Source organism: Zootoca vivipara, chromosome 6 (genome assembly GCF_963506605.1).
Source record: "Zootoca vivipara chromosome 6, rZooViv1.1, whole genome shotgun sequence".
NCBI classification, from domain to species: Eukaryota; Metazoa; Chordata; class Lepidosauria; order Squamata; family Lacertidae; genus Zootoca; species Zootoca vivipara.
Genome location: NC_083281.1, coordinates 38,928,362 through 38,954,228, shown reverse-complemented (window position 1 = coordinate 38,954,228; position 25,867 = coordinate 38,928,362). Strand labels below are relative to the sequence as shown.

The window sequence follows — 25,867 nt, the reverse complement described above, 5'->3', positions numbered from 1 at the left end:
ATTCTCCTTTCCCTTCCTCCCCCACAACAAACACTCCATGAGGTATGTGGGGCTGAGAGACTTCGGAGAAGTGTGACTAGCCCAAGGTCACCCAGCAGCTGCATATGGAGGAGTGGAGACGTGAACCCGGTTCCCCAGATTATGAGTCTACCACTCTTAACCACTACACCACACTATATACAGGTGAAACTCTGAAGATTAGAATATTGTCGAAAAGTGCATTTATTTCAGTAACGCAACTTAAAAGGTGAAACCAATATATGAAATAGATGCATGGCATGCAAAGCAAGATATGTCAAGCCTTTATTTGTTGTAATTGTAATTATTTGTCGTTAGGCGGGTCAATTATAAATGGAATGTAATTAATGAAATGTAATAGCGATGTTTATTTTTGTAGTATTGTAACTATTTGTTTTATTACTGTGGAATTTCCAAAAGAAAGCATTAGTAAAAATTAAAATAATAATAATAATAATAATGAGTTGCATTACTGAAATAAATGCACTTTTCGGTGATATTCTAATTTTTCGAGTTTCACCTGTATATGAGTTATATATGTCACTGTTGTTGTTTTTAAGTATTCCACCATCAAAAGGTCTACCATCAGCCTTTAATATAAACAGTTATCTCATCAAAGATTATATCACATAATACACAAAAGTATAATTTTTACATGAACATAGATTATATCCTAAATATATCCTATATTTCTGGAGTGGCATACTGTATGAACCAGATACTCTGTGGATGTTAATACTGTCCATACATACATCTGCCAATATTTCACAAACCTTGCCCAGTTCAGAAGATGGTATCGCTCTAATCCACCAAAGAAGTTTGCAAAATTAGAAACACCTGTGGCACCATCAGGAGGTATTGAACACACCTAAATTACAGTGATATATATACTTTGTGATTTAAAAGACAGCTCATTTTATACTTTGACTTTTGTGTTGTTGTTTTTACAATTCAGTGGCTATTCATTCTATGAAAGAGCAGGTTGAATGCAAGATTGGCCCAAGACATTGGTTTATTGGTTTCTTCTATTTTACCTTTTTCTGCCAGTGGACTCAATGGTGAAGGTAGGGATGGAGGAAGAATTCCGTTCTGTTCAGATTTTAATACAAACCTACTTAATTTTAACTTTCCGAAACAATACATGAACCAAAACATGGCTATCCTTCAAAATGCACACTTTTTCAGATTTTGTGGTGCAGGTTTTCTAACCAAATAATGCGTACAAATAATAAAATGCATAGTGGGTTCTTGTTGTCCGGGTAGCCTAGGACCTCCATACACATTGCCCAGGCTTTCACTCCAGAGAGGAGGCACACTCCATTGTCTCTTGAGACAGACGGGTGGCAACCAGAAGAGAAAATAACAGATAAAATGCATTATACATGGAGAAATTGCTTGCAAAATGCATCTGTCAGGGAGGAAGTGTGTACAAAGCTGTGTACATGATGAGAAATCTGCACTGAAATGTTGATGAATTTTCATGAAGACTTTGAAGAACAAATTTCGAATTGGTGCAGTAATGTGGATAACTGAACTCAGGACTGGAAAAATGAGAATCTGAGAGAAATCAAAACTGGCAGATCCATCCATCCCTAGGAGAAGGACAAGACAGTGCCCCTCACACCCACATACAGAAACCAGCTGGACTGGTAGACCTTATTTCAACACTGGTGACAGAACCACATTCTCAGCTCCTTTGCCCAGGCATTGGGTGGTTAGTGTTATTGTGTGTGTTCTTTAGTTTCATGGCAGTTTATGTTTGGCTTTTATCATAAGCTATGATGGTTGATCCTGTTGCATACTACCCTGGGATCTGTTTAGATGCAGCCTGGATTAGACATTTAAAAATACATAACCAATAAAAAATACCTTGCTAGCAAAGCAAGAGAATGTAAGATCACGGGACAATGTTCCTCAGTTGCTTTGCTTCGATTTGCTTTGCTACTCCATTCATTTTTAAAATTTATTGGTTGTGTGGATCATTTGAGCCACGTTTGTTTTGTTTTCCATTTGTGCACAGGGTCTTCGGTTTTCGTTCTTCCCATCTGTTATTTCCCTTTGCAGTGAATCAGTTGTGAATTTGTAGGCACTTTGGGTGCTGTCCAATGTACTCGTTCCATTAGTAAAAGTATTTACAGTTGCACAATGGAACTTTCCCCCTGTCCTCCCCCTTTAAGTGCCCCAAGCCCTCCCTAAATCTGTGCTGGAGGGTTGGGAGAACCAACCCACAGATTAAGGGGTGGCATGTGGAGAGAGGAGAGTTCTGTTGGGCACACATAAATCATTGCGCTAATGGAGCAAGTTACTTAGTGCTGCATTGGACAGCCCTGTTGTTCTCAAAGGGTTCAGACCTCTGCTGTGTGTTTGTATTTTTGAGCGCAGGTCAGGCTCATTATGCATCTGGGCTGGAGTTGGGAAGGGGTTAGGAATGAGACTGCCATCCCTGTGGTGGTTTGTAGGGGAGATACAAAGGGGAGCAAAGGTGTATGGGGCAGGGAGGAGGTGAGCTAACAACATCAAAGCCTTGCCCCCCTCTATTTCACTGGCTGCATTTCAAAGTCTGCAGGTGCCAGTCAGCCAGCCCCCTGCTTGGTGGTGGTGTTGCTAAATGCCATGTCTAACCAGAATAAAACCTTGATCGTCCATGATTTGTTCACCTAATTTTTGAGATTGTAAGTTGTTTTCAACTGTTTTTAAACTTGTGTTTGAATATTGTAACCCATCCTTGGAGCTTGGGGTGAATGGTGTGTAAAATAATACCAGTAGAATAATAGAATTGTAGAGTCGGAAGGGACCATGAATGTCAACTAGTCCAGCCCTCTGCAATTCAGGACGTTTTTGCCCAATGTGGGGCTCAAACCCATGACCCTGAGATTAAGAGTCTCATGCTCTACTGACTAAGTTATACAGTAGTAGTAGTAGTAGTAGCAGCAGTGATGATGATAATAATGCTTTATATGCTGGAGGTACTTGGGAGGAAAAATTGGGTGAAGTCTCAGTAATTTGAGTATAAGCAGGGAGGGGGACTCTTTTTTACCCCAAGGTCAACCTTTAGAGGACCACATGGTAGTGCTGGGTGGGGCCAGAAGGAAATGTGAGTGGAGAAATGCATGTAAATATTACATTTGTACAGTAGGTTAGTTTCTACACACTTCACACCCTTCTTTATCCTCCATCCAGGCAAGCAAGAAGCATCACCAGGGTTCTAGCCAGACAAGACTCAAGGAGGATGCCAAGCAGGGCCAGTCCCAGAGGCAGAGTCCCAGAGGCAAGACAGAGAAGCCTGGAAGGCTGCCTGGACCAGAGTTTCCCTGTCCCTTTGTTAAGCTAAAGAAGTCAAGGGAACTTCAGGTAGCAGTAAAGGAGGTAGAATCTGGAACAGCCTTTCCTTCTGTCTTAGACTAGATTAGGAAGCTTCCTCTGAGCTTACTTAGAGAAACTCTGAGGCTGCATGGCTGTTTTTTCCCAGGGCTCAGAGATGTCTCTGAGTTTGTCCACTAGTCTCTAGAGTTTTAAGGACACTATTGGATTTATTCCAGCAATTGGCATCCAGGGTTTTGTCTAAAAATGGATTTAACTAAAAACTGCTCTTTTCTTCATGCCCCCTGAAAATCTCCACCTGGCCTATTCCAGCTATGAAGGGGGCAAACAAAGCAAACAAGGGATACATAGAATCAATTGAATATATGGTTATCAGAACTCATCCATTCCTCTGGCATTCGTTTCTTGACTGGCTCCAATCTGGAATGAAATTAATAAACCCCTTTTGTTTCCATTTCTACAAAATGCCCATGCACCCTGATCTGTTACAAATTGAGGATCTCTTGATACTCCTCCATAGGGGAAGCCAGAGCTCAAAGGAGCAATGGAGACAGTTCTGGCATTGATGTTCACTGGTTCAATCCTCCTAAGCATAGACAGAGTTGGGTAGACTGTCCTTTTCAAAAGCTGGCATTGTTTATCTTTCTAACAAGAGAGTGTGAAATGAGGACTTTCATCTTGGCTTACTTACACTGGCTACAGAAAATGCCTGTAGGGTGAAATTCAAGCCATTTCTGACCAGATGTGGAAAATCCCAGTGGTTTGTGACGTTCTTTCATGGTTTCAGTAAGCAAAGATTCCAATTTTTGGTGATGACTTCAAACTTCTAATGAAAAAGAGCTCCAAGGCAGGCACCTGGTTCATGTTCTCCCCTTTTGCTAGTTTTAATTTTTATTAGTCTCCTAAATTTGCATTTCCTTTGCTTGCCATTTGTTCCTACTTCGTTAGCAGGCCTGTCCCTTGTCAGTAAGAATCAGCACAGGTGTTGTGGAGGGAGGTTAAATTAAGTTCAGACAAGTGTATCCGAGAGGTTCAGCTGAGGGGGCAAGCTGGCGGAAAGGAAGTGTCTGATCCGACTTCATGGTGCGCAGTTGCTTGTTTGACAAGGTCAAAATGCTGGGAGTGGGGGCTTTGGCTCTTAACGAAGCACGAGAAGCTGAGGCAAAATGATTCAATTAAGGCGCAGCTACCATTTTCCAAAAGTGCTCTTACATGGCATCACGTCCCGTAGAGGAAACCAATACTCTAGAAATGCAAACTTTAGAAATTAAAATGCCACATTTATAATTTCTGCTCCAGTAGGGGATCATTCGACTGCACAGAAGGAAAATAGAGGCCATCAAGAATTTCCACCATTATCTTTACCAGCCAGTTGGAGGCAGATCCATTAAGGCAAATGACACACTGCCCCGCTAACCTCAGTCTGCCCTCAGCCAGTCAAGGGGTAGTGGTGGCCCTGTCTGTCAGCTTCCTCCTCCTCCATCTTGGTGTTGCCCTTGTGGAACTCAGCAGAGGACGAAACTAGACTGAGTTGGCCCCGTTTATCAATGGCTCTGTCTCTACCTACCATTGGCTTCCCTGCCTTCCACCCTACCAGTCCCAATGGGCACAAGGTACCACTGTTACCAGCTCTGCTCCTGTGACTTTAACAACTTGGCCTGCGGAAATCTAGCAGATAAAGCTTTTTCCTTTCATAAAGCCTGGATTGGCAACTTTTCTTGCCATGTGCCTTAGATTCAATGGATCTACTCTGAGTAGGGTTAATATTGGGTACAGCCCAGCACTTTACCCACTGTTGCTATGGAGTTTTCCACTTGGGCCAAAGGAGCAAAATAATTCCCTGCCAGCTGCTCCCTCCTGGAGTGTGGGGCTGACCTTTCTCCTCTCTTCCACCCAGCTTACAGGAGTGTCTTGGCGATCATCAGGCTGTGCCTTTGAATGAGGTTTGGCATCCCCGGAGGAAGGAGGGATGAAAGGGGAGGACAGGGCTCCTGAGTACTTGATCTCTGCTCTCCACTCCCATGGTTTATCTGGATTTCCGTTTGCATCTGGTGATGGGAATTCAAAATGCCCCCCGCCTGTTTTGCAAGAGCTCTTTCCTCACAGCTCCCTCTCCCTCCCACACAGCTATGAATCGTTCTCTGATGCTTCCCTTCTGTACTTCAATGCACTTAACTATTCATCTTTCCCTTTCTCCCTCTCCTTACTTTGTTCTCAATTCATTTTTATCGTTTTGAATCTTTCTCGCACATGTCTCCATCTCCTTCGTTATTTTTCTTTCCTCTACTTATCAATCCCCCCTTCCTTGTTATCTCTTGCTTCTGCCACTTATCAATTCACCATAATGGATACCACTTCTGGATTTCCTTTTTCCTCTCTGTTTATCTTCCCTCCTCTTTGCTTCTCCCTCATCCTCATTTCTTTCTCTTTCCCAAAGGTGGAAACCATATCCGATTCAGACACAGAAAGCAGGAGCCGCAGAGAGTTCCACTCCATCGGGGTGCAAGTAGAAGAAGATAAAAGGTACAGCTGGCAAAACATCCCTCTTGGTCCTTTGCATTTACACCAGGAGGAGCAGCTTTTGCAATCTGTGCACAGCTGTCCCCATCCGCCCTTGCCCCCAAATCAATATTCACGGCACAAGCCTGGACTAGAGAATCGAGCAAGAGAACCTTGTGGAGCTATGGATGCTGGCTGCTCAGGGCAGCTAGATTGCCCTCCCAGCTCATGAAACAAAGGGGTATCAAGACACAGAGGTGCCAGGCAGGAGCAAATGCCCACACAAGGCTGGCGGTGATGGAATAGGTGACCCGGGACACCCCCTATCACCAAGCCACCCGCTTTTGTAAAACACTCAAATGCCACATGTTCCCAACTAGAACCGAAGGGGAATATTAAGCAGGATGAAAGGCTTTATACTCAGGGCTCAATGTATGCTGCTGTTCTGGAGGGTAGAAAAAGCCACAGAGCATAGAAATAGGTCCTGAATTTAAGCTTACTAAGGCTGTCTACGAACTATACCTTTAAAGCACCATGATACCACTTCGAACAGTGATGGCTTCCCGGGGAAGTGTAGTTTCTTAAAAGTGCTGAGAGTTGTTATGAGACGACTGTTCCCCTCACAGAGCTACAATTCTCATAGTCCCCTGGGAAGAGGGGTGGACTATGAAACCACTCTGATGACTATAGTGCTAGGAGTTAAACAAGGGCCTCATCTCAGCACCTTTAACAACCTACAGCTCCCATAATTCTTGGGGGGGAAGCCATGGCAGTTTAAGGGGCCAAAGTCTACATATACACTATACCTTTAAAGCACATTCATAGCACATTTACCCCCCTCAAAGAATTCAGGGTACAGTGGTGCCTCGACTTACGAATTTCATCTGTTCCGAAGGCACCTTCGTAGGTCGAAAAATTTGTAAGTCGAAGCAATCCTATCTAAAAATTCGTAAGTTTAATAATCCCTATCTAAAACCACCGCAGTTTCCTTTCGGATGTCGAGACATTCATAAGCATGTGGCCATTAGCCCCATTCGTAAGTTGAAAAATTCAGTTGTTGAGTCGTTCGTAAGTCGAGGTACCACTGTACTGCAGTTCTTAAGAGTTTCTGGTAACTGCAACTCTGTGCGGGGTAAGCAACAATGCCCAGAATTCTTTGAGGGGGAAATGTGCCTCAAATGCACCTTAAAGGTATACTGTGTCTACAGTCTAAGAATCTCAGCCTTCTCTTGGAAGGAGGGGGAAGAATCTTACAGCTCTTGTAGGAGAAGTTTGGCTAGAATATTGAAACCCAGTCAGGGTAGCAGAATGATATTTCCAGGGGACAGGAGGTGGAGCTTCAGCAACCCACATGTTTACACACACACACACACACACACACACACACACACACACACACACTGGCTTGCAGCAGATGAGTAAAAAGTGCAGAAAATGAAACAATTATGCAGATGTGTATAAAATATTTGGGTCACAGAACTCGGCTTTCCCAGGCTCAGAAAATGGGCTTTTTGGATTTAAATTTTAAGAGCACGGTAGCTGTATGTAGATACAGGAGCAGGCCAGCAGCTCACCTAGCCCAGGTGAGGACAACCTTCTGGTCCTCCAGATGTTGATGGGCTACAGCTCTTATCATGCCTAATCTCTGGCTCTGCCATGTGACAGTGAGGAGAGTTGGAGCCCCAAAACTTCTGGAAGGCCATAGATGTCCCCACCCCTGATTTAGCCCAATACTCTCAACAGCAGCAGGTAGAAGCTCTTTGGGGGTTTTCTTACTAAGATCTTTCTCAGACAACTTAGCTGAGCCCATGGTTCACAAAGAAGCACAATTTCTCAACAGAAAAGCTTCCTGGGCTCAAAACCCCCAAAGAGGGCCATCCATGGACTTGGAAGCCTTTGTAGCTAACTTCTTACAATAAAAACATAAGATGCTGACTCACACTGAGTCCATTTAGGTCAATATTGTCCACACTGACTAGCAGTGGCTCTCCAGAGTTTCAGGCAGAGAGTCTTTTCCAGCCCTGCCTGGAGATGCCCAAGATTGAACCTGGGACCTTCTTTATTGCAAAGCTCTACCTTGCTCTACCACTGAGCTATAGACCTACCCAATAACGGGGGTGGGGCTTGTGAGGTGAGGGGCTCACTACAAATTCTTGGGGAAGCCTCCATCATTCTCCACCATTGGCTGCACTAGCTGGGACTGATGGGATTTGAAGTCCAACAACATCAGGGGGGTACAGGTTCTCCACCCCTGATGTAGACTACACTGAACTAGAAGCCATCTGGGAAAGAAGGGCCATAGCTCAGTTATAGACCACATGCTTTGCATGCAGAAGATCCCTGGTTCAGGGCTGGGAAATTCTCCTGCCTGAAACCCTGGAGAGCCACTGCCACTTTGCATTTGAAACATTGGACCAGATGGGCCAACATGACTCCAGTTTAATTGTCTGGAAAGGGGCCGTAGTAGTAATAAGAGCATCAGCCAAGTTCAATCCCTGGTGACTCCAGGTAAGGCTCTGGGAATATCCCCCTGAGGGAAAGGGTCATAGTTCAGTGGTAGAGCATCAGCTTTGCATGAAGAAGGTCCCATGTTCCATCTTCAGCATCTCCAGGTAGAGCTGGGAGACAACCTTGCTTGAAACCATGCAGAGCTGCTGCCAGTCAGTGTAGACTGTGCTGAACTAGATGGACCAATGGTCTGACTTAGTAAAGGGAAGCCTTTTGAGGTGTATGCATGGCTGCAAAGGAATACGCACTCTAGACTCTTTGAGATGTCCAGCATCTTGCCACCCCCCATTTATTTCCATTCAGTTCACTGCACGGACACTTGAATCATAGAGCATGTGAGGTGATCACCATGTAGCTGTCCCATATCTTCATTCAGTCAGGGACTGGCTGGCACGTCCTCTGCTCTGTGTGCTCCCTCCCTCCCTCCCTCTAGTCCTTCAGCATCCATCCAGCGCTGGTTGTCATAGAAACAGGCCAGTGAACGGGAAGGAGGGAGCGACGGAGCCACGCAGGCATGATGCTGCTCACTGGCGGCTTGTCAGTTTCTGAGTTCTCTCCCTCTTCCCCAGCGCTTCCTTTCTGTAAGGAGAGGAGCCAGGGTTCAAGCATCTCTCAAGCCCCCATCTCACACATGGGAAAGCCCTGCCTCTGAATCCTTTGGGTATTCCGTGGTGCAGGAGGAACATGCAAACTTACACATAGCCAATGAGGCTCTTCTGTTTCTCTTTGAGCCCTGGTGCAAATTAAGCCTCACTGGTTAAGAACATAAAAATATAAAAAGAGCCTGCTGCATCGGAGCAATGGCCCATCTTGTCCAGCATCCTGTTCTCACAGTGGCCAACCAGATGCCTGTGGGAAACCTGCAAGCAGGACCCGCAAGCAGGATCCTGCCCTTCCTTCAATCACGGCCCAGGGTGGCTAAGAATAAAAGCATGCAAATATATGAGTACCACCATAAAAGAACATTTAAGATTGCAACAAATGAATTCCACACACACAACACAGAGCAGCCAAAACAAGCAAATCATTCTGTTAATGTCTACAGCCAGCCACTAAATGCCTGGTGAAATAAGTACATTTTCAAATGATGCTGAAACAATAGCAATGTCAGGGACAGTCCAATCTCAGCAGTGCAGTAGTTCCAATAAATGGGGAGCCACCGCCAAGTAGGCCCCACCCCATGCTGCTTCCCTGAAGATCTTAAAGCACAGGGGAGGCATTCCTTTATGTACTTGGGTTCGAAGCCATATGGGGTCTTACACACCAGCACTCATCTTTAACTGGGCCTGGTAGCTAATAGGCAGCCAGTGCAAAGTTAGAAAGATGAACATACGTAATATGGCCCCTTCCCACTGCCCCGTATAACCTCCTGGCAGCAGCTGCAGCCTCCAGACCTTCTTCATAGATATTGAGCAATATGGACCAGCAGGTTGACTTGGTATAGCACAACATCCAGGGTTCATACCTGTAAGAACATAGGATACCACTTTATACTGGAGTCATACCATTGGTCCATTTAACTGAGTATTGTTGACACTGGCCAGCAGCTGTCCATTGATACTGAAACTCTCCAGGGTTTCAGGCAGGCAGCCTTTCCCAGTCCTACCTTGAGATGCCACTAGGGATTGAACCCTTGCAAATCCAAGCCGGTTGCTTTTTGCAGACCTCGCAAGGGACCTAACCCTCTCTCCTCCCTATCGCAGGCGCGCTCGGTTCAAGAGGTCCAACAGTGTGACAGCCGGCGTGCAGGCTGACCTGGAGCTGGAGGGTTTGGCTGGGCTGACGGTGGCGACGGAGGACAAGGCCCTTCAGTTTGGGCACTCCTTCCAGCGTCATTCCTCGGAGCCGGAGTCCACGCGGCAATACTCAGTGTACAAGACGGTGCACACGCAAGGTCAGTGGGCCTACCGGGAAGACTACCAGATGCAGTACGACACCGTGGAAGTGCCGCGCCAGGATTCCTGGATGGACAGGGGGTCGCGCAGCCTGCCCGATTCTGGCCGAGCATCGCCCTGCCACCGGGACGGCGAGTGGTTCATTAAGCTGTTGCAGGCGGAGGTGGAGAAGATGGAAGGCTGGTGCCAGCAGATGGAACTGGAGGCTGAAGATTATGATCTGCCGGAAGAGAGTGAGTCTCCGCCGGGTGCTGTGGGTTGGGGAATCCCATCTGGGGCTGCCAGATTCCTTTTACAAGCTGGTACAGTCTGGCACATATAGTTGGGTTGGGAGCCAAGCTATACAATTGTGGGTCCATGTGAAGAGTCTGTTGACGTTCTTTGGACTATAAAATGTTCCTCTGTGTTCTTTTTTAGCTCCCGTGTCAGGGAGAAATGTTAGCTTGCTTTATTTGATGGGGGAGTGTTGTGGAAATGTTTGTTGGAATTCAGGACGGGGGATAAATTTGGTCCGGTTGACATTTTAATGCAGACCTCCCTAGTTTGCTCTTCCCCAAAACAATAGACAGAATGAAACAACTACCTTTCAAAATTCACAGTTCGCTAAATTTTGGGTAATTTTGTGTAAAAAAAAACCTATCAAATCACATTGGGGGTAAAGTATGCGTAAAAATGCATTCATGAAAATAACGAATATGGGGAAACGTGTATATTAAGCAAATTTGCATACAGAATTAGGTATATTGGAATAAATGTACACTAAAGTGCTGGTTAATGTTTGTGAGAACTTCTTTAAACTGTTACAAATTGATGTAGAAATGCAGCAAGCTGAAGCTTGAAACTGGAAAAATGAGAAACTGAGGGGGAAACAAAATAGACAGGTTTGTCATCCCTCGTTGGAATGTAAGATTTATATGATTGTAATTTTGTTGTCATAATGATAAGGGAAGAGCCTCACTGGATGACACCAAAGGTCTGTGTAGTCTAACATCCTGCATCCTACATTAGCCAATCAGATGATCTGGGGGAGCCCACAATCAGGGCATAAAGTTATCCCCTATCAGCGCCAAATTGCGAACTTTCCTTCCAATGCAAATACCAACTTCAGAGCAGGGTTCTTCCTCCAGAAAACAGCAGAGGAGAATAGAGGCTCCCTACCTGACTGATACCATCCAGATAATTGTCACCAGTTGATGTCATTTTAATTTTTTGTATTGAAAAAACAACTGCATGTTAAATGCAAAGACACGGTTAATGTCACATTCTGGTAACCAATGGAAATTCTCTAGCATTGGGAGTGCTCTGGAGCATTGTGGTACTGACCCTCTCATTTTCTTTGTGTACCTTCCTAGTCCTTGAGAAGATCCGTAGTGCGGTGGGCAGTGCCCAGCTCCTGATGTCACAGAAAGTCCAGCAGTTTTACCGACTCTGCCAGCAGAACATGGTCAGGGAATCTCCTTGTGTGTGCCTAGATTTTGTTGTTGTTGTTGTTGTTAGGTCCTCCAACTTTTGTCACCTTTAAAATTAAGTCACTTTTTGATGTCACCTGTGGGTGGTTTAGCCTCCTTTCTTGGGGGAGAATGACACTTTTACAAGGGATGAAAGGCTACTGCTGAAAACAGCATCTCCCCGTGCCAAGTTCTTCCCCGAAGATGATGTTCCAACTTCCACGGATTGCCAATGAGATGCCCACGGGCAGAATGGTGCCCTTACAGTCTTGGCTTGGTGCCTACAAATCCTCTGAGCTCTGCCCCTCATTCACCTCATTGAGGTGGTGATCATCCTTACCCTTTTTTCTCCCTTGAAAAGTATATGGAGCTGAAAAAGGAAGTTGGAAGAGTGACTTACCTTTCCCACTTCCTCTTCCAGCTCTATGTACTTTTCAGGGCTCAGGGCAATTCTACTGCAAGTGGCTGGGGAGGGGGCACCAACAGGACTTCCTCAAAAAATCAGAAGTTACATGAAAAGCAACTCACTACTGTACTTGTGTGCTACAAGAGATCAATCAACAGGCTTGTTAAAAGCACTCTTGTAGGCACAAAGGTCTGCTATGTCTCTGAATGAAACACTGCCCTTGCTTTGTCTCCTTCTAATCAGAAAGGGGATGGTTCTACCATATCTGTGTGTTGAGCAGGATTGGGTCCCTCTCCAAATGGAAGAGACATGACAGGATTACCCATTCTCAGAGAATGCTGCCTTGCTGCATCTCTGCATGAGTTCTTGCTCTGGCTTGTCTCCTGCCAATAAAGTGAACAGAGCGCAAGCCATTTTTATCTACTCAAAATGCAAACCTTTCATGCTGCAAAAGTGAAATGTACCTCAGAACCCTGGGGGAAACAGGTGTGACTTTGTATCACAATCTCACCTTCAGAGTTCAGACCATCGCCTGCCCCATTCCTTCCTTCTTGTCTGTCCTCATCCAGATTAATCTGGCCATGCTTATCTCCACCTCCTAACAGGAGGGAGCCTTTGACACCAGCTCAGTCTCTTTCCTTCCCTTCCTTCTCCTTCCTGGCAGGACCCCAACGCTTTCCCCATGCCCACTTTCCAGGACCTGGCCGGATTCTGGGACCTCCTACAGCTCTCCATTGAGGATGTCAGCATGAAGTTTGCTGAACTTCACCAGCTCAAAGCCAATGGGTGGAAACCCATCGAGCCCAAGGTGAGAGGAAAAGGGGGCAAGGCAACCAGAGGACCAGATGGTTCCCAATACATGTTGTAACAGGGTTCTTTGCCCCTGGAAGTTCAGTATAAATGAGGCAGTAACCTTGCACCCAGGCTGATGGCAAGTTGACTAGAATTCAGAAGGCTCAGAGGGAGGACCGGATTGCTTCCCCACAATAAAACATTGCCCAGGATTAGGACTAGGGATGGGGGAGAAATCGAATACTGTTGGCATTTAAAGGCACACTTCTCTAATCCACGCTTTCCGAAGCAGTATGCAAACTGAAACACAGCCATCCTTTGAAATTCACACGAGTATTGCAATGCAGTTCTCCAGCTAAGTAATGTGTACAAAAGTGCATATACTAAAATAAAGTTTGCATATATGTGCATATTAGTGATAACATGGGGGGGTGCTTTTTATTACCCAATGCACTCCCTGTGTTGCCCCTTTAACCCAGAAGAGATGAGGCACAGCAGCCCTTCCAATGCCACTCTCCTATTTGTGTGCCCTGTGCAGAGTGAGAGGGTTGGGGTGGGGAGGGATTGTTTCCCGCCCTATCTTGGCCTACCAGCCTCTGCAACCTCCTTGGAGTCGTTTGTCAGGGATGTGCCAGTTTTATGGCAAAAAGAGGCTCATCCTCTCGCCCGAGCTCACTGCTGTTCTGCACCCCCCCCTGTTGCCCCTTTAATCTCAGGTGGCCTGTGAGATTTCGAGCGAGGGATTCAAATAAAGCCATCACAGCTGTTTTCCTCTCTCCCCGCGGCTCTCTAGAGCTGCATTGCTGGTCGAGGCAAAATAATTGGGCATTTTTAATGAACCTTTGTTCTTTTTTCTTTTTTAAAATTAAAACTGCAGAACAACAAAGCTCTTTATTCCATCTGAATTGAGAGGCAGGAAGCAGCTTCAGCCTGGGCTGAAAAGCTATTTCCGGCTTGTTTATTTAAACATCGTTCTTAACACTTTTGTTCCCTTCCTGAGATACTTGCATTCACCGGAGCTCTTTTGGGGGCTGTCGTATTCTGCTGCTGTCATTGATGCAATAATATTTCATGAGTGGTGGGTTTATGCTGGGTCATCCACACATCGTTCTCCTTTATTGGTTCTCCTAATGCATCCCCAGGGTTGCCGCATCACTGCTATCTGGAGGGTCTTTGATACCCTCACGAACACAAACTATCATGAATGCGCACTATAAAGGAAACCTGGAGAGAACCTGAAAAAAATGTCGCAAACTGATCTGGAAATGAGAGCTGAACTTAAAGCTGAAAAAAATGAGGAACTCAGAGAAAAACCTAGAGAAACTGAAACTATCAGATTCACCCACCCCTACCTGTCACCCAGGGAACTCTGGGAATTACACTGATGCAAGTGTAGGGATGTGTGTATATAGATGCTAGAGGATATATTTATTAGATATTATCCTTCCTTCCTCCCGTTTGTGAGTTCAGCAGACTGCATCCCTTTGCAGCTTAAAAGGAAGCTAGTTTAAGTAATCCAGGGTGCTTTGGGGCAAACTGGATTCTCCTGGTACATCCGCCTTTTCTCCTCCTTAAAACAATAATCACATCAACAGTCTTCTAAAAGGTAAAAATAAAAAAAGCATTTACTCACTCAGAATACTTGATGAAGAGTAACAGATACAGCAGCTTTTGTTCAGGCAGGCTTAAAATGGTAATTCAGTTACAAAGCCTAGCTTAAGGTGGAGTCTGAGCGGTGTATGTTCTACATCAGGCATAGGCAAACTCAGCCCTCCAGATGTTTTGGGATTACAACTCTCATAATCCCTAGCTAACAGGACCAGTGGTCAGGGATGATGGGAATTGTAGTCCCAAAACAGCTGAGTTTGCCTATGCCTGTTCTACATTGCTGGAATGAGGTGAAAGAGCAAAGAGGAAATGCCTAGCCAGGTGATGAGATTCTATGTGGCTACGCCCTCCCCCTGTCAGGGCCCGGTGGAAGTGGCTCTCAGAGTTCTCTCTAGCAAACGTACAGGAAGACTCTGTGAGCTTCTGCTCCCATCATGAGCAGAGCTGCCAAGTCCCCCATATTCCCCGGGAAACCCCCGTTTTTCCAGCCATTTCCCGCTGGCAGCCTGGATTTTTAAAAAACCGTAAATCCCCCAGATTCTTACCAGCCTGGAGAGGCTCCTTCTGCGCATGTCTGGAGTCTCTGGACATGCACAGAAGTGATTTCTGGCACTGCGGCCATTTTGGGCAGAGCATGCGTAGAAGCGACTTCCGGTGCTGCTCTGCCCAGTTCCAAAATGGCCGCAGCGCGACTTCCGGTGCCACGCTGCTGCCGATCCCAGATTTTTCAATCTGGGAATTGGCACCTATGATCATGAGCCTATCTAGCAATCATGCATTGTATGCATGGCTGCATTGTAAATATCCCACAGTGAGGGAGGGAAGGACCTTCCACCATTGCTGCCCATGGGCGTAGGCAGGGGGGGCAGGAGGGGGCAATTGCCCCCCCCTAGAAGCAGGGCCACTGGCCAGCCTGCCCCACTGCCCGCCCGGTGCCGTCTCCCTTCTCCCTGGCTGGCTGTGGGGCGGGCGGCGGGAAAGCACCAGAGCCGCGCAAAGCGTTTGGCTGGCTTTCCCTCCACCTGCCCCAGCGATTGCAGAGGGGGAGGAGGGGATCGGAGCAGCCCGATTTCGGGCTGATCCTGGCTCCCCCTCTTCCCTTCCTATCGCGGAGGGGGAGGAGGGAGTCGGAGCAGCCCGATTTCGGGCTGATCCTGGCTCCCCCTCGTCCCTTCCGATCGCGGAGGGGGAGGAGGGAGTCGGAGCAGCCCGATTTCGGGCTGATCCTGGCTCCCCCTCGCCCCTTCCGATCGTGGAGGGGGAGGAGGGAGTCGGAGCAGCCCGATTTCGGGCTGATCCTGGCTCCCCCTCGCCCCTTCCGATCGCGGAGGGGGAGGAGGGAGTCGGAGCAGCCCGATTTCGGGCTGATCCTGGCTCCCCCTCGTCCCTTCCAATCGCGGAGGGGGAGGAGGGAGTCGGAGCAGCCCAATTTCGGGCTGATCCTGGCTCCCCCTCGTCCCTTCCGATCGTGGAGGGGGAGGAGGGAGTCGGAGCAGCCCGATTTCGGGCTGATCCTGGCTCCCCCTCGCCCCTTCCGATCGTGGAGGGGGAGGAGGGAGTCGGAGCAGCCCGATTTCGGGCTGATCCTGGCTCCCCCTCGTCCCTTCCGATCGTGGAGGGGGAGGAGGGAGTCGGAGCAGCCCGATTTCGGGCTGCTCCGATGTGGCCCCGCCCCCGCCCCTTGGCCCCGCCCCTTGCTCCCCGCCCCTTGCCCCCCCTGATTTTCATCCTGGCTACGCCCCTGTTGCTGCCGCCGCCACCCCAGCGCTGTGCCTGTCATGGGTCCTTCCCTTCCCACTAACACCTTCCCTCCCTCTCCCTCCCTCTCTGTCCTTTTGCAGGAGGAAAAGAAGGTGCCTCCGCCAATACCAAAGAAGCCGCCGCGCTCCCGGCTGCACCCAGTGAAGGACCGGTCCCTGGACTCTGTGGACCGGCAGAGGCAGGAGGCCCGCAAGAGGCTCCTGGCGGCCAAGAGGGCTGCCTCCTTCCGCCAGAGCTCAGCCACCGAAAGTGCAGACAGCATTGAGATCTACATCCCCGAGGCCCAGACCAGACTGTGAGGGGAGGGGCCGCTTTTCTAACCATCCTGTACGTGCAGAAGACACAGCACCACTGTGATCTGTGTCCCATCATTTCCCCAGGGAGGGCAACTCTAGGCCTCATCGCAATCTCTGAATTTTTTAACAAGAACTTCTACAATCCACGGACCTGAAGCCAGACAGATGTGAAAACTGGCCTCCTTCACCCGTCGCTCTTATAGCAAGATGCGGCAGTTGCCAGCCTTCACCGGTTGCTCTCCTCTGGTCCATCCAGACCAGAACCTTTCCCCCTTCTATTCCTCCGATTCTCTTCTTATATAACCTTTGCCCCCTGCTCCCATTGGTGGGCATTTCCACCACCACCACTCCTTAACCCGCCCCCTTTCCATGAGCTTTTTTCACTGTCCTGCAGGCTCGGGGCCCCCATCAACAACCCCGTCACTCCACATCCACGGATTTCAGGCCCATCAATATTTATATTATAAATATTATATGTATATGTACTTCTATAAATATAACCGAAGGGCAGAAACTGCCCAAGACCACAGCTGTGTTTCTGATGGCGAGAGCCTTCTCGTCTCCTCAGGAGACCCCGTCCCGTCCCATGTCAGCAGCCTGAGTCCCCACACCCTACACGCACAAAACATACTAAGATTTCCCCCACCACCGACACATACACACAAATACACAAGTTGGATCAAGCAAGGGAGATAGCTGGAGGGATGGGTAGCCACCACCATATCCATCAGCCCCAGAAACTTGGCTGAAGGTCTGCTGGTCGACAAACTTTTGGTGGAACTGGTTCCGTGAGGAGTGGTGCATCTATAACTTCCTGAGTCTTGGAAGCTGATGCTCCTGATGAGGGATTCTTAAAAAATATCATTGGCTGTACTCTTCTGTGGTGATACCACTCAAATGACCAATGACTCATTCTCTTGCATCAGCAGCAGCACAATTCCCAAGACTCGGGAAGTCATAATTCCACTCTGCACAGCATGTCAGGAAGTCGTCTTGAATAGAATTATGGGTTTTACAGCTCAAGGAGGATAATGAAAGCCAGATTCAGAGAAGAGCTACACCTATGAGAAAGGATCTTCTAGGAGCCAAATTGTCTGATGGGGGGAGATTATAAAGGAACTAGATTCTAGGTTTGGCTCAAAGCAGTGCTTTTAAAGCTTCCTTCCTTCAGGGAACATTCCATGTTTATTTGCCTGCTTTGGAACCTTTGCTCATTCCAAAGGGTTCTGGGAAGTGATCTAAGCTGCGCATTTAGTTTGCGTAGGGTACTGGCTAGATCTGTTTGGCCTCCCTCTTACCCACTGTAAACTAAGACTAGGCCCTAGAACAGGCCCAGTTTTCTCCCGCAATTCCACTTTGCAAGGAAAGAAGGATGGTGGTGGGTAAGATCTTTCAGGAAAGCTTATCCACCTTTCCTGGTCTTCTCATCAACAGATCCACACAGACAAGCACCCACGTTCCCTGGGACACAGTTTTGAAAGCCACTGGCTTAGAAAAAGGAAGACTAACAGGACTAATTTACATACGGTATATATATATATATAATTAAAAGGGCATCAACATGAAAATAGATGGCTTGATTATTCACCCTCACCACTGAGAGCAAGGAGTAAGAAGAAGAAACAGTGAAAATAAGCTACTAAGAGCGGTTATGGGGTGCTAAGAGCGGTTGATGGCATTTTCTAGAAGAGGAGCAGAAAACACCACTTTGGGATTTTGAAGGTTGAGGATATATTGTATCATGACAATGATTCTTATGACGTGAGAGCAGCATCGTTGACAACCCCTCATGACTTCTCCTACGCTACTCTGGTAATGCAGCAACCCAGTGGGGGAGCAGGATGATGTGGGAAGGACTACACCAGAGACCAGGTCTGGAGGAGTGGCTTTGAGGTGCTCCCATTTTATTCAACCCTGTGAAATAGATTGGGCTTAGATGCAATGAGCTGCTTTAAGGTGAACTTCATGCTTGACCAAGGATTCAAAACCAGGACTTCCCGGTCCTAGACTAACACTCTGCACCATACAGGGTCTCAGCGATCCCACCATACTGCCACGTGTGTTTGTGTGTACATGTGTTTTCTAACATAAGAATTGGCACATGTTAAAGGGTTGTACTCAGGGTGTGTGGCTGTGTGTGTGGCTGTGTTTTCTAACATAATAATTGGTGCATATTAAGGGGTTGTACCTGATCAGGGGTGGGGAGCCTGTGGTCTGCCAGATGTTGCTGGACTTCAGCTGCCATTAACTCCAGCCAGCATGGCCCAGTGCATAGGAGCCAGCTCCTAGGGGCCGTGGGGGCTTTGGCCGCTGGAATAAAATATTTGAGAGGAGGCCCTGCAAAAAATGATGGGCCATTCAAATGGTGTGTGTGTGCACTGTGACATGCAATCAATTATGTGGGGCAGGGATTACCTGGGCCCCCACAATATTTCATTCAAGTAGTCCAAGGCCCCCTGACCCAGTAGTCCGAGGTGATGTAGTCCACCAACATCTGGAGAGCCGGAGGTCGCCCATCCCTGTATGAGATGATCACCCTGAGGGTCTTCCAACTGTTTTATCTTCCAGGACGAGACATGATGATACATGTCAAGACTGGAGCTGCCATGCCACAGAAAACCTTCCAAAAGGAGACCAGAGGAAATCAACGTAGGCCAGCACTTTTGAATCCAATTCCTCATGGAGAAATCAACTTGAGTTGATTTCACAATGATGAAAAGGGCCTAGCAAAACACCAACGGCCATTACCAGCTTTGCCTCACCCTCCCAAATCAAATTCAAGGTTTGGGGTGGGAGGCATGGAGGAGGCCTCTCAAAGGCCATTGGTTGGGTAGCCAGGGTGCTTGGGTTGGAGGGAGACCCTGGGTTGAGCCCTACTGGATCAGACCAGAGACCTATCTAGGCCAGCACCCTATTCCCACAGGGGTCAACCAGATGCTTGTGGGAAGCCTGCACGTCATACCTGAGCACAGCAGCTCCACTTGCAATTCCCATCAGCTGGTATTCAAAGACATACTGTCTCCAGCAGCGGAGGTAGAACATTGCCACCATGGCTAGTAGCCATTGACCTGCCTTATCCTCCATGGGTTTCTCTAAACCTCTTTCAAGGCCATCCAAGTTGGTGGCCATCACTACCTCTTGCAGGAGAGAATTTCATAGTTTAACTGCACTGCGTGAAGAAGGACTTCCAATATTCAGCTTCATTGGATGTCCATGAGTTCTAGGGTCATGTCTCCCCATCCACGTTCTCCCCTTCCTAAGGCCTGCTTGAGGCAGAAGTCCAGACCAGCATGAAATAGCTTAGCCGTTTCTGACCTCCCAAAGGCTTAAGTTGAATATGAGAGGGTATCTTTCCATTGGGTCAATCTTTCCATTGGGTCAATGAAAAAAAGTGACCACAAAATAAACGGCCAACTAACAAATGGCTGGATCCATGGATGAGCTAGGGAGGAGCACAGAGTGTTGAGGTGGCCACAGAACTGAGCCTTTTCCCCATCTTCTGAGAAATAATTTTCTAGACCTTATGGCTGCAATGCTAAGCTTGAAAGTGGAGACAGTGGCTGGTGAAGTCTCAGAAGATGTGTGCATGGGAGAGAGAGTGTAAAATATTCAGGAGTCAGGGGCATAGTGCTCATGTTGCAACTTGCCTTGCTCCCATCACTGCAACCTGCAACTTGAATGGGGCAAAATTAGTGTTACACGGTGGTGAGCAGAGCAAGCTTTCTTCTACCAAGCTTTCTTCTACCATTAGTCCATTTAACTCAGTATTGTCTACACTGACTAGCAGCAGTTTTTTTAGGGTTTCAGGCCAGGGGCATTCCCAGACCTACCTGGAGATACCGAGGATTGAACCGCAGACCTTCTGCATGCAAAGCAGATGCCCTCTCCCTGTATTTCATCATGCAAACTTCGGCAGATAGAGCTAGGGGGGTGTATCCAATGTTAGTCATACTCAGAGTAGACCCAGTGAAATTAATTGACATGACTAATTTAGGTTCATTGATGCCCACGGGTCTAGCTTGTATGAAACTTGTTGAATACAACCCAGTGTGCAACCTTCAGCCAGTACAAGCTATGTCCCCTGTTCAAAGCTAGTACTGAGCTGAATCCAGTGACAGTCATTCACTGTGTTGGTGGGTCTCCTTTGCCGGCTTGCACAAGCAGATGGCTGAGTCCAGTGTCACACAGTTCCAGTGGAAACAAGTACATTGGTGGGATGGCTCATCCGGCGATGGAGCCAACATGGCCTCAGTTGCAGACTCAAACATCAGCTGTCATATCAAGTATGCAGGGAGGGTGAGCTGAAAAGGTAATTAGGAGCTGTAATTCATGGTAGGGCATTGTAATCCGATTGTCAGGTGGCCTTTCTGCTCCTGCCCTGATTCAGGCCATGTCCAGTCCTTATTTGGACAGAGAATAGGGCAGCCGCTGCTGATCTAGAACAGGTGATGTGCTTGGAATATGCATGAGATGGATCAATGGCTTTCAAGGGGCTTACATCAGCCTGGTACCCACAAGCTGATTTAGGCTATCACTTCCATCTGTCCCGGCCAACAGGTAGTCCAAAATAGCTGGAGGGGACCAGGTTAAGGAATGCTGGCTTGTATATTCAGGGGGCTCTTTTTGCACAACTTTGCCAGGACTGGATGGGATGTTAAGAGAAGCACAACCCACCATGCCATCAGAGATTGCATCCTAGTTTTGAGATCTCCCCCTTTCTGTAGTGCTCAGTGAAACCCACTCTGTTTCCTGCTGTCGCCATATCAGGCCCTTGGTGAGCGATACTATAGAAAGGGGAAAACACCCACCACATGGTGATATTAGGACATGCAATAAAGCAGTACAATGCATTGTGGAAGAGGAAGGAAAGACATGACCTGGGGTTGGTGGGGTTGGCAGTAACCCATGGCTCGTGTACAAAACTGGCCCTACTGTTAGGCAGAGCAAAGTGATCTGCCTCAGGCAATGGTTGCCGGGGGGTGGCAGTAGCAGCAGCAGCAACACGCACCTCTGGGTTCCTCCTCCCATTCCTTCCCAGTCATCTCCCTCTGTTAGAGGACAGAGATGAAGCATCATGAGGATGTAGTGCCTGCAGCCTCCATTCTAGCCTGCTGACCTCAGGAGCTACAGTGGATGCTCTGGCCCATGACTTGTGTTGGTGTAACTGCCTGAAGTACATGGAGTAAAATCGCAACAACATGATGGGCTATTTTTTTCAGCTGGAACTCAATTCCGGCACCTCTCAGGTGGGCACCATTGCCATTATAAGAGAACAAGGGAGGTGTTCCTGGTGAGTTCCAGCACCTCTTTTTCTAGAAAAATAGCACTGATAGGCCAAAGGTCCATCTAGTCCAGCACCCTGTTCTCACAGTGGCCAACTTGATACCTCTGGGAAGCCCGCAAGTAAGGTCCTAAGTGCAAGAGCAGTGGCCCCACTCATGGTTCCCAGCAAGTGGTACTCAGAGGCATTCTGCCTCCAACAGTGGAGGAAGAACATACATGTCCAGTTGAGCAGCCATTGATAGCCACCTCCTCCTTCAATTTGTCTAACTGTGAATTGTGTGGAGGACTTTCTTTTGTCTCTCCTGAATCTTCCAACATTCAACTCCCTAGGGTGTCTCTGAGTTCTGGCACCACCACCCAACCTGCACAAGTTGAACTGTGCGCAACTGTGTGCCACCTTCAGACCTTCCCCATCAATGTGGGAAGGTAAGGGTGGATGGCACAGCAAAGAGGGCATTGTGGGGGGCAGTCTCCTTGCCTGCCCCCCATCCTCATTCCACACTGTATGTCTATATGCATTCAATGAATGCATGAGCAGAGCTCAAATTCCTCGGGCCTTTGTAAACCAAGTGCATGGCTTTCAACTGGGTGAAGGTATCCGCAGAATACCTTCAGTCAATGTACGTCCACCAGAGGCCACGGCAGCAGTGCCCCACCAACCTCAGCCTGGCCTCAGCCGGCCTCCAGATGCCACCCCTCTTACAACCAGTCAGGTGGTGGCTCTATTTGTCGTGGGCTCTGACTCCACCTACTGCTAGTCTCCTCGCCTTCCACCCTACCAGTCCCAGTGGGCACCAATCGCCATTGCGTACCTATCAGAGATGGGGAACACCTGTGGTCCTCCAGATGTTGTTGGACTCCCAACTTTCATCAGCCCCAACCAGCAGGACCAAGAGTGATGGCCAGTCATGGTGGCTGGGAATGACGGGAGCTGTGATTCAACAACACTTGGAGGATAACACTTGGCATCCAGTGGTCTAGGAGGGAGTTCCTGGCATAAGAGGCAGCAAGAGACACTGTCCCAGCTCAAGGGCACATTCCTGCCTACTTGGGGAGGGGAGGGATCAGGGCCAGAAGGGGGCACAGTCTGGGGAGAGTCCCATGGGTGAGATAGAGACCCTAGAGAGCTGCATTCAGTCCATGGGCCAGGGGTTCTCCACTCCTGTCTTAGAACAGAGTGATGAGTCTGTAGGGAAAATAGTTCATTGTCAAGGTCATTTCCAAGAGGTGCATCTAGTGGGGTAAGATATATGAAGCAATATTATTTGTGGGTGGGGAAATGCCCTACTGCTCCCAACATTCAGTGCATGCAGACCCACCTTTCTACCTCCCACCCCCCTTATCCTTTTCATGCCCATTCTGGCCATGTGGAAGCACCCTGAAACACTCCGCCATTAAACCTTCTGACCCACACCAGACATCCCACAAATGTCTGCCTTGCTGCAAGCAAGTAGCCAATCTATCTGTGAGCCTTTCTGAAGACCACAAAGTGATGCCTTATAAAGAAATGCAACACTGCCCTCTTCTGGCAGATAGGTGGAGCTGCTAGCAGAGTCACTGCCTTCTCTGCCCTAGAGCCTTTCAACCTGTCTGGTTGCTCTGCTGCCCCTTCCTTCCTGTCTCCAGTCTCAATTGCACCCAGTCCTGGGAATGGGACAGTGTTGTGAGGCTGGCATTAGCCTCAGCAAGCAGCTTTCAAGTTTTCTACCTTGAGGGAAGAGCTTCCACATCTTTCTGTTTGCCAAGGCTGAACAAAGGCCAGTGAACCCATGCACATCAAAACTCTTCAACATAAGGGCCCCAAACGTCGTTGGGCTACAGCTCCCATCACTCCTAGCCAGTTTAGACAAAGTTCAGACAGAATGGGAGTTGTAGCCCAACAGGTTTTGAGAACCCAAGGTTGAAGAGCACAAGTCCGGCTCCTATGTGTATATCTGAGTGGGCGCCTGTTCCCTCAGTCTTTATTTTCTCACAATGCATGGGAAGTTCTAGTTCTAGCACACTGTAAGTTAACAAAATGGCCACTACAGAGTTTTTTGTAGTGATGGCCTTTTTTTCATTTTTTTTACCCACAAGGCAGAACGTCAGGTGCAAGTGGCCACCAAAGGGTCCAGAGCAGGAGACTGCTGTCTAGCAGTGGTCCTCTATATAGGACCACTTCTTTGGCAATCACTCGTAGCCGAGTAAGATTGTCTTCCATAAACACAGTTTTAACAATGGGTCCATAATTGACTGTGGAGGCCAATTCTGGATCCACACATCCTTCCGCAGTGGGGACATTGGTTTGCAGGCGGGAGTTGATCATGGTGTGGATTTGCCAAGCATCCCTCCCTCTTAGCACGTTTCTCCCTTGCGTCCTGAGATCGAGTTTCTTCAAAGCCCATGACACCTTTGGTGAAGGCTGTTCTCCAAGTGGAGCACTCGCAGGCCAGTGTTTCCCAGTTGTCAGTGTTTATACTACATTTTTTAAGATTTGCCTTGAGACAGTCTTTAAACCTCTTTAAAATGGAAAGCGTAATGCTATAGGCACCACTAGTGGGATGGCCCTAGCATTTACCTGACCATGCCACATGGTGGCGTCAGGCTTCGTGATGATGGTTGGAACTCTTTCAGGAAAGCCTGTCCACTGTTCTCTTATTGAGGAACCTCTGAGAAACCACCCTGCCATCTTTCAGGTTCTCAAAACGCACTTTGAAAATCTTTTGGCCTAGAGTCAAAAGGATGCAGTGAGGGTTGGAGGCTGCTATGGAGGCACAGTGGTATTTTGGAAGGCCTCTGACCAGATTCATAAGAGCCGTGTGTGATGCCAGTAAGAAGTTCCATTTTTCGTTTTTCTATTAACAATATCAAGGACATTAAAAGCACGACCGCACCATTTCTAATTTTTTTTCCCTGTGCCTTTTAGAGCAATTGTTTTACAACAATTCATCAATACAGGCCAAGGTCACCAGAACGTCACTTATCCGTGACTCTCTTTTCATAGAAATCAGTCCAATGTCAGCAAAAGTGAGCTTCAGCAATGACAAATTGTTTTTTTAAAAAACCAGCTAACTGTAAGAAGAAGAAGGGTGTTTGATTGTGTACAGCTGCCTTTAGTGGGAATTTGATTCCAGACTTCATGCCTGGATTTGTCCCTCTTGTTGACAAAGTTGTTGAACCATTGAGGCATGTCCTGAATCTCTGGGGCACAATTCACAAAAAGAGACGTTCCCTCATTGCCATCTCAAAGTGTGTTCATTCAGCCCAGGAGGAAATTTCAACAGAGATTTCTCTCCTGTGCTGTCTGCCCCACCAACACAGTGGAGAGTAAACTAACTCCATTTGCTTTTGAGCATTCCCACCTTCCACACTGAAGCACTTTTAGAGGTAAAGTACTGCAGTGGGCATTAGTGGCAACTCCCTTTCACCAGAGAGTGCCTGGACAGTGAACAGGTGAGCCTCTTCAGTAGCAGAGTTTCCCATATCAGCCTATCCTTGGCTGTGGCACAGTATGAAGCATCCTTGTGAAAGTGAAAGAAGAAGTTCATTGCATCTCAGCACTAAGCTACAGGGGATTTTTTAAAATAAATAAAGCTGCAAAGGTAGCACATTCATCAATGCCCAAGATGGAGACCCAAATCATCTGTGTATCCACATATAGTGTAACAGGAGCAGGACTGCAAATAAGTTAAGATCTTTCCTCTTTAGGGTTGCCAGACTCAATAGAGGACAGGACTTCTGTGCCTTTAATTGCCCTGCTCTCTTTTGAGTCTGGAAACCTTAAAGAGAAACCAGCAGACCCTTTGTTTAATTTCCAAGCAAAGGGTCTGCTGGTTTCTCTTTAAGGTTTCCAGAATCAAAAGAGAGCAGGGCAATTAAAGGCACAGAAGTCCTGTCCTCTATTGAGTCTGGCAACCCTATTCCTCTTCTTTATACCTTTATATCTCCAAAAAGTCAAGACTAGGGGTATGCTACCCAATTTGGATGAATGCAAAGCAAAATGTGGGGAAGGGGGCTTGCTTGCATATAAAATGTCTACAAAGAAGGTGCAAG

The 25,867-nt window shown here is 47.6% G+C and overlaps 1 protein-coding gene across 1 annotated transcript in view; it reads left to right on the top strand.

Moving 5' to 3' along the window:
• Positions 1-16,555, top strand: part of DLGAP3 (DLG associated protein 3) — a 37,137-nt gene extending 20,582 nt beyond the window's left edge. The window contains exons 6-10 of the mRNA XM_035119483.2: positions 5,777-5,862; positions 10,050-10,474; positions 11,594-11,685; positions 12,760-12,903; positions 16,337-16,555. Coding sequence (XP_034975374.1) covers positions 5,777-5,862; positions 10,050-10,474; positions 11,594-11,685; positions 12,760-12,903; positions 16,337-16,555 — 966 coding nt within the window. The remainder of the gene's footprint in view (positions 1-5,776; positions 5,863-10,049; positions 10,475-11,593; positions 11,686-12,759; positions 12,904-16,336) is intronic.
• The last annotated feature ends 9,312 nt before the right edge of the window (positions 16,556-25,867 follow it).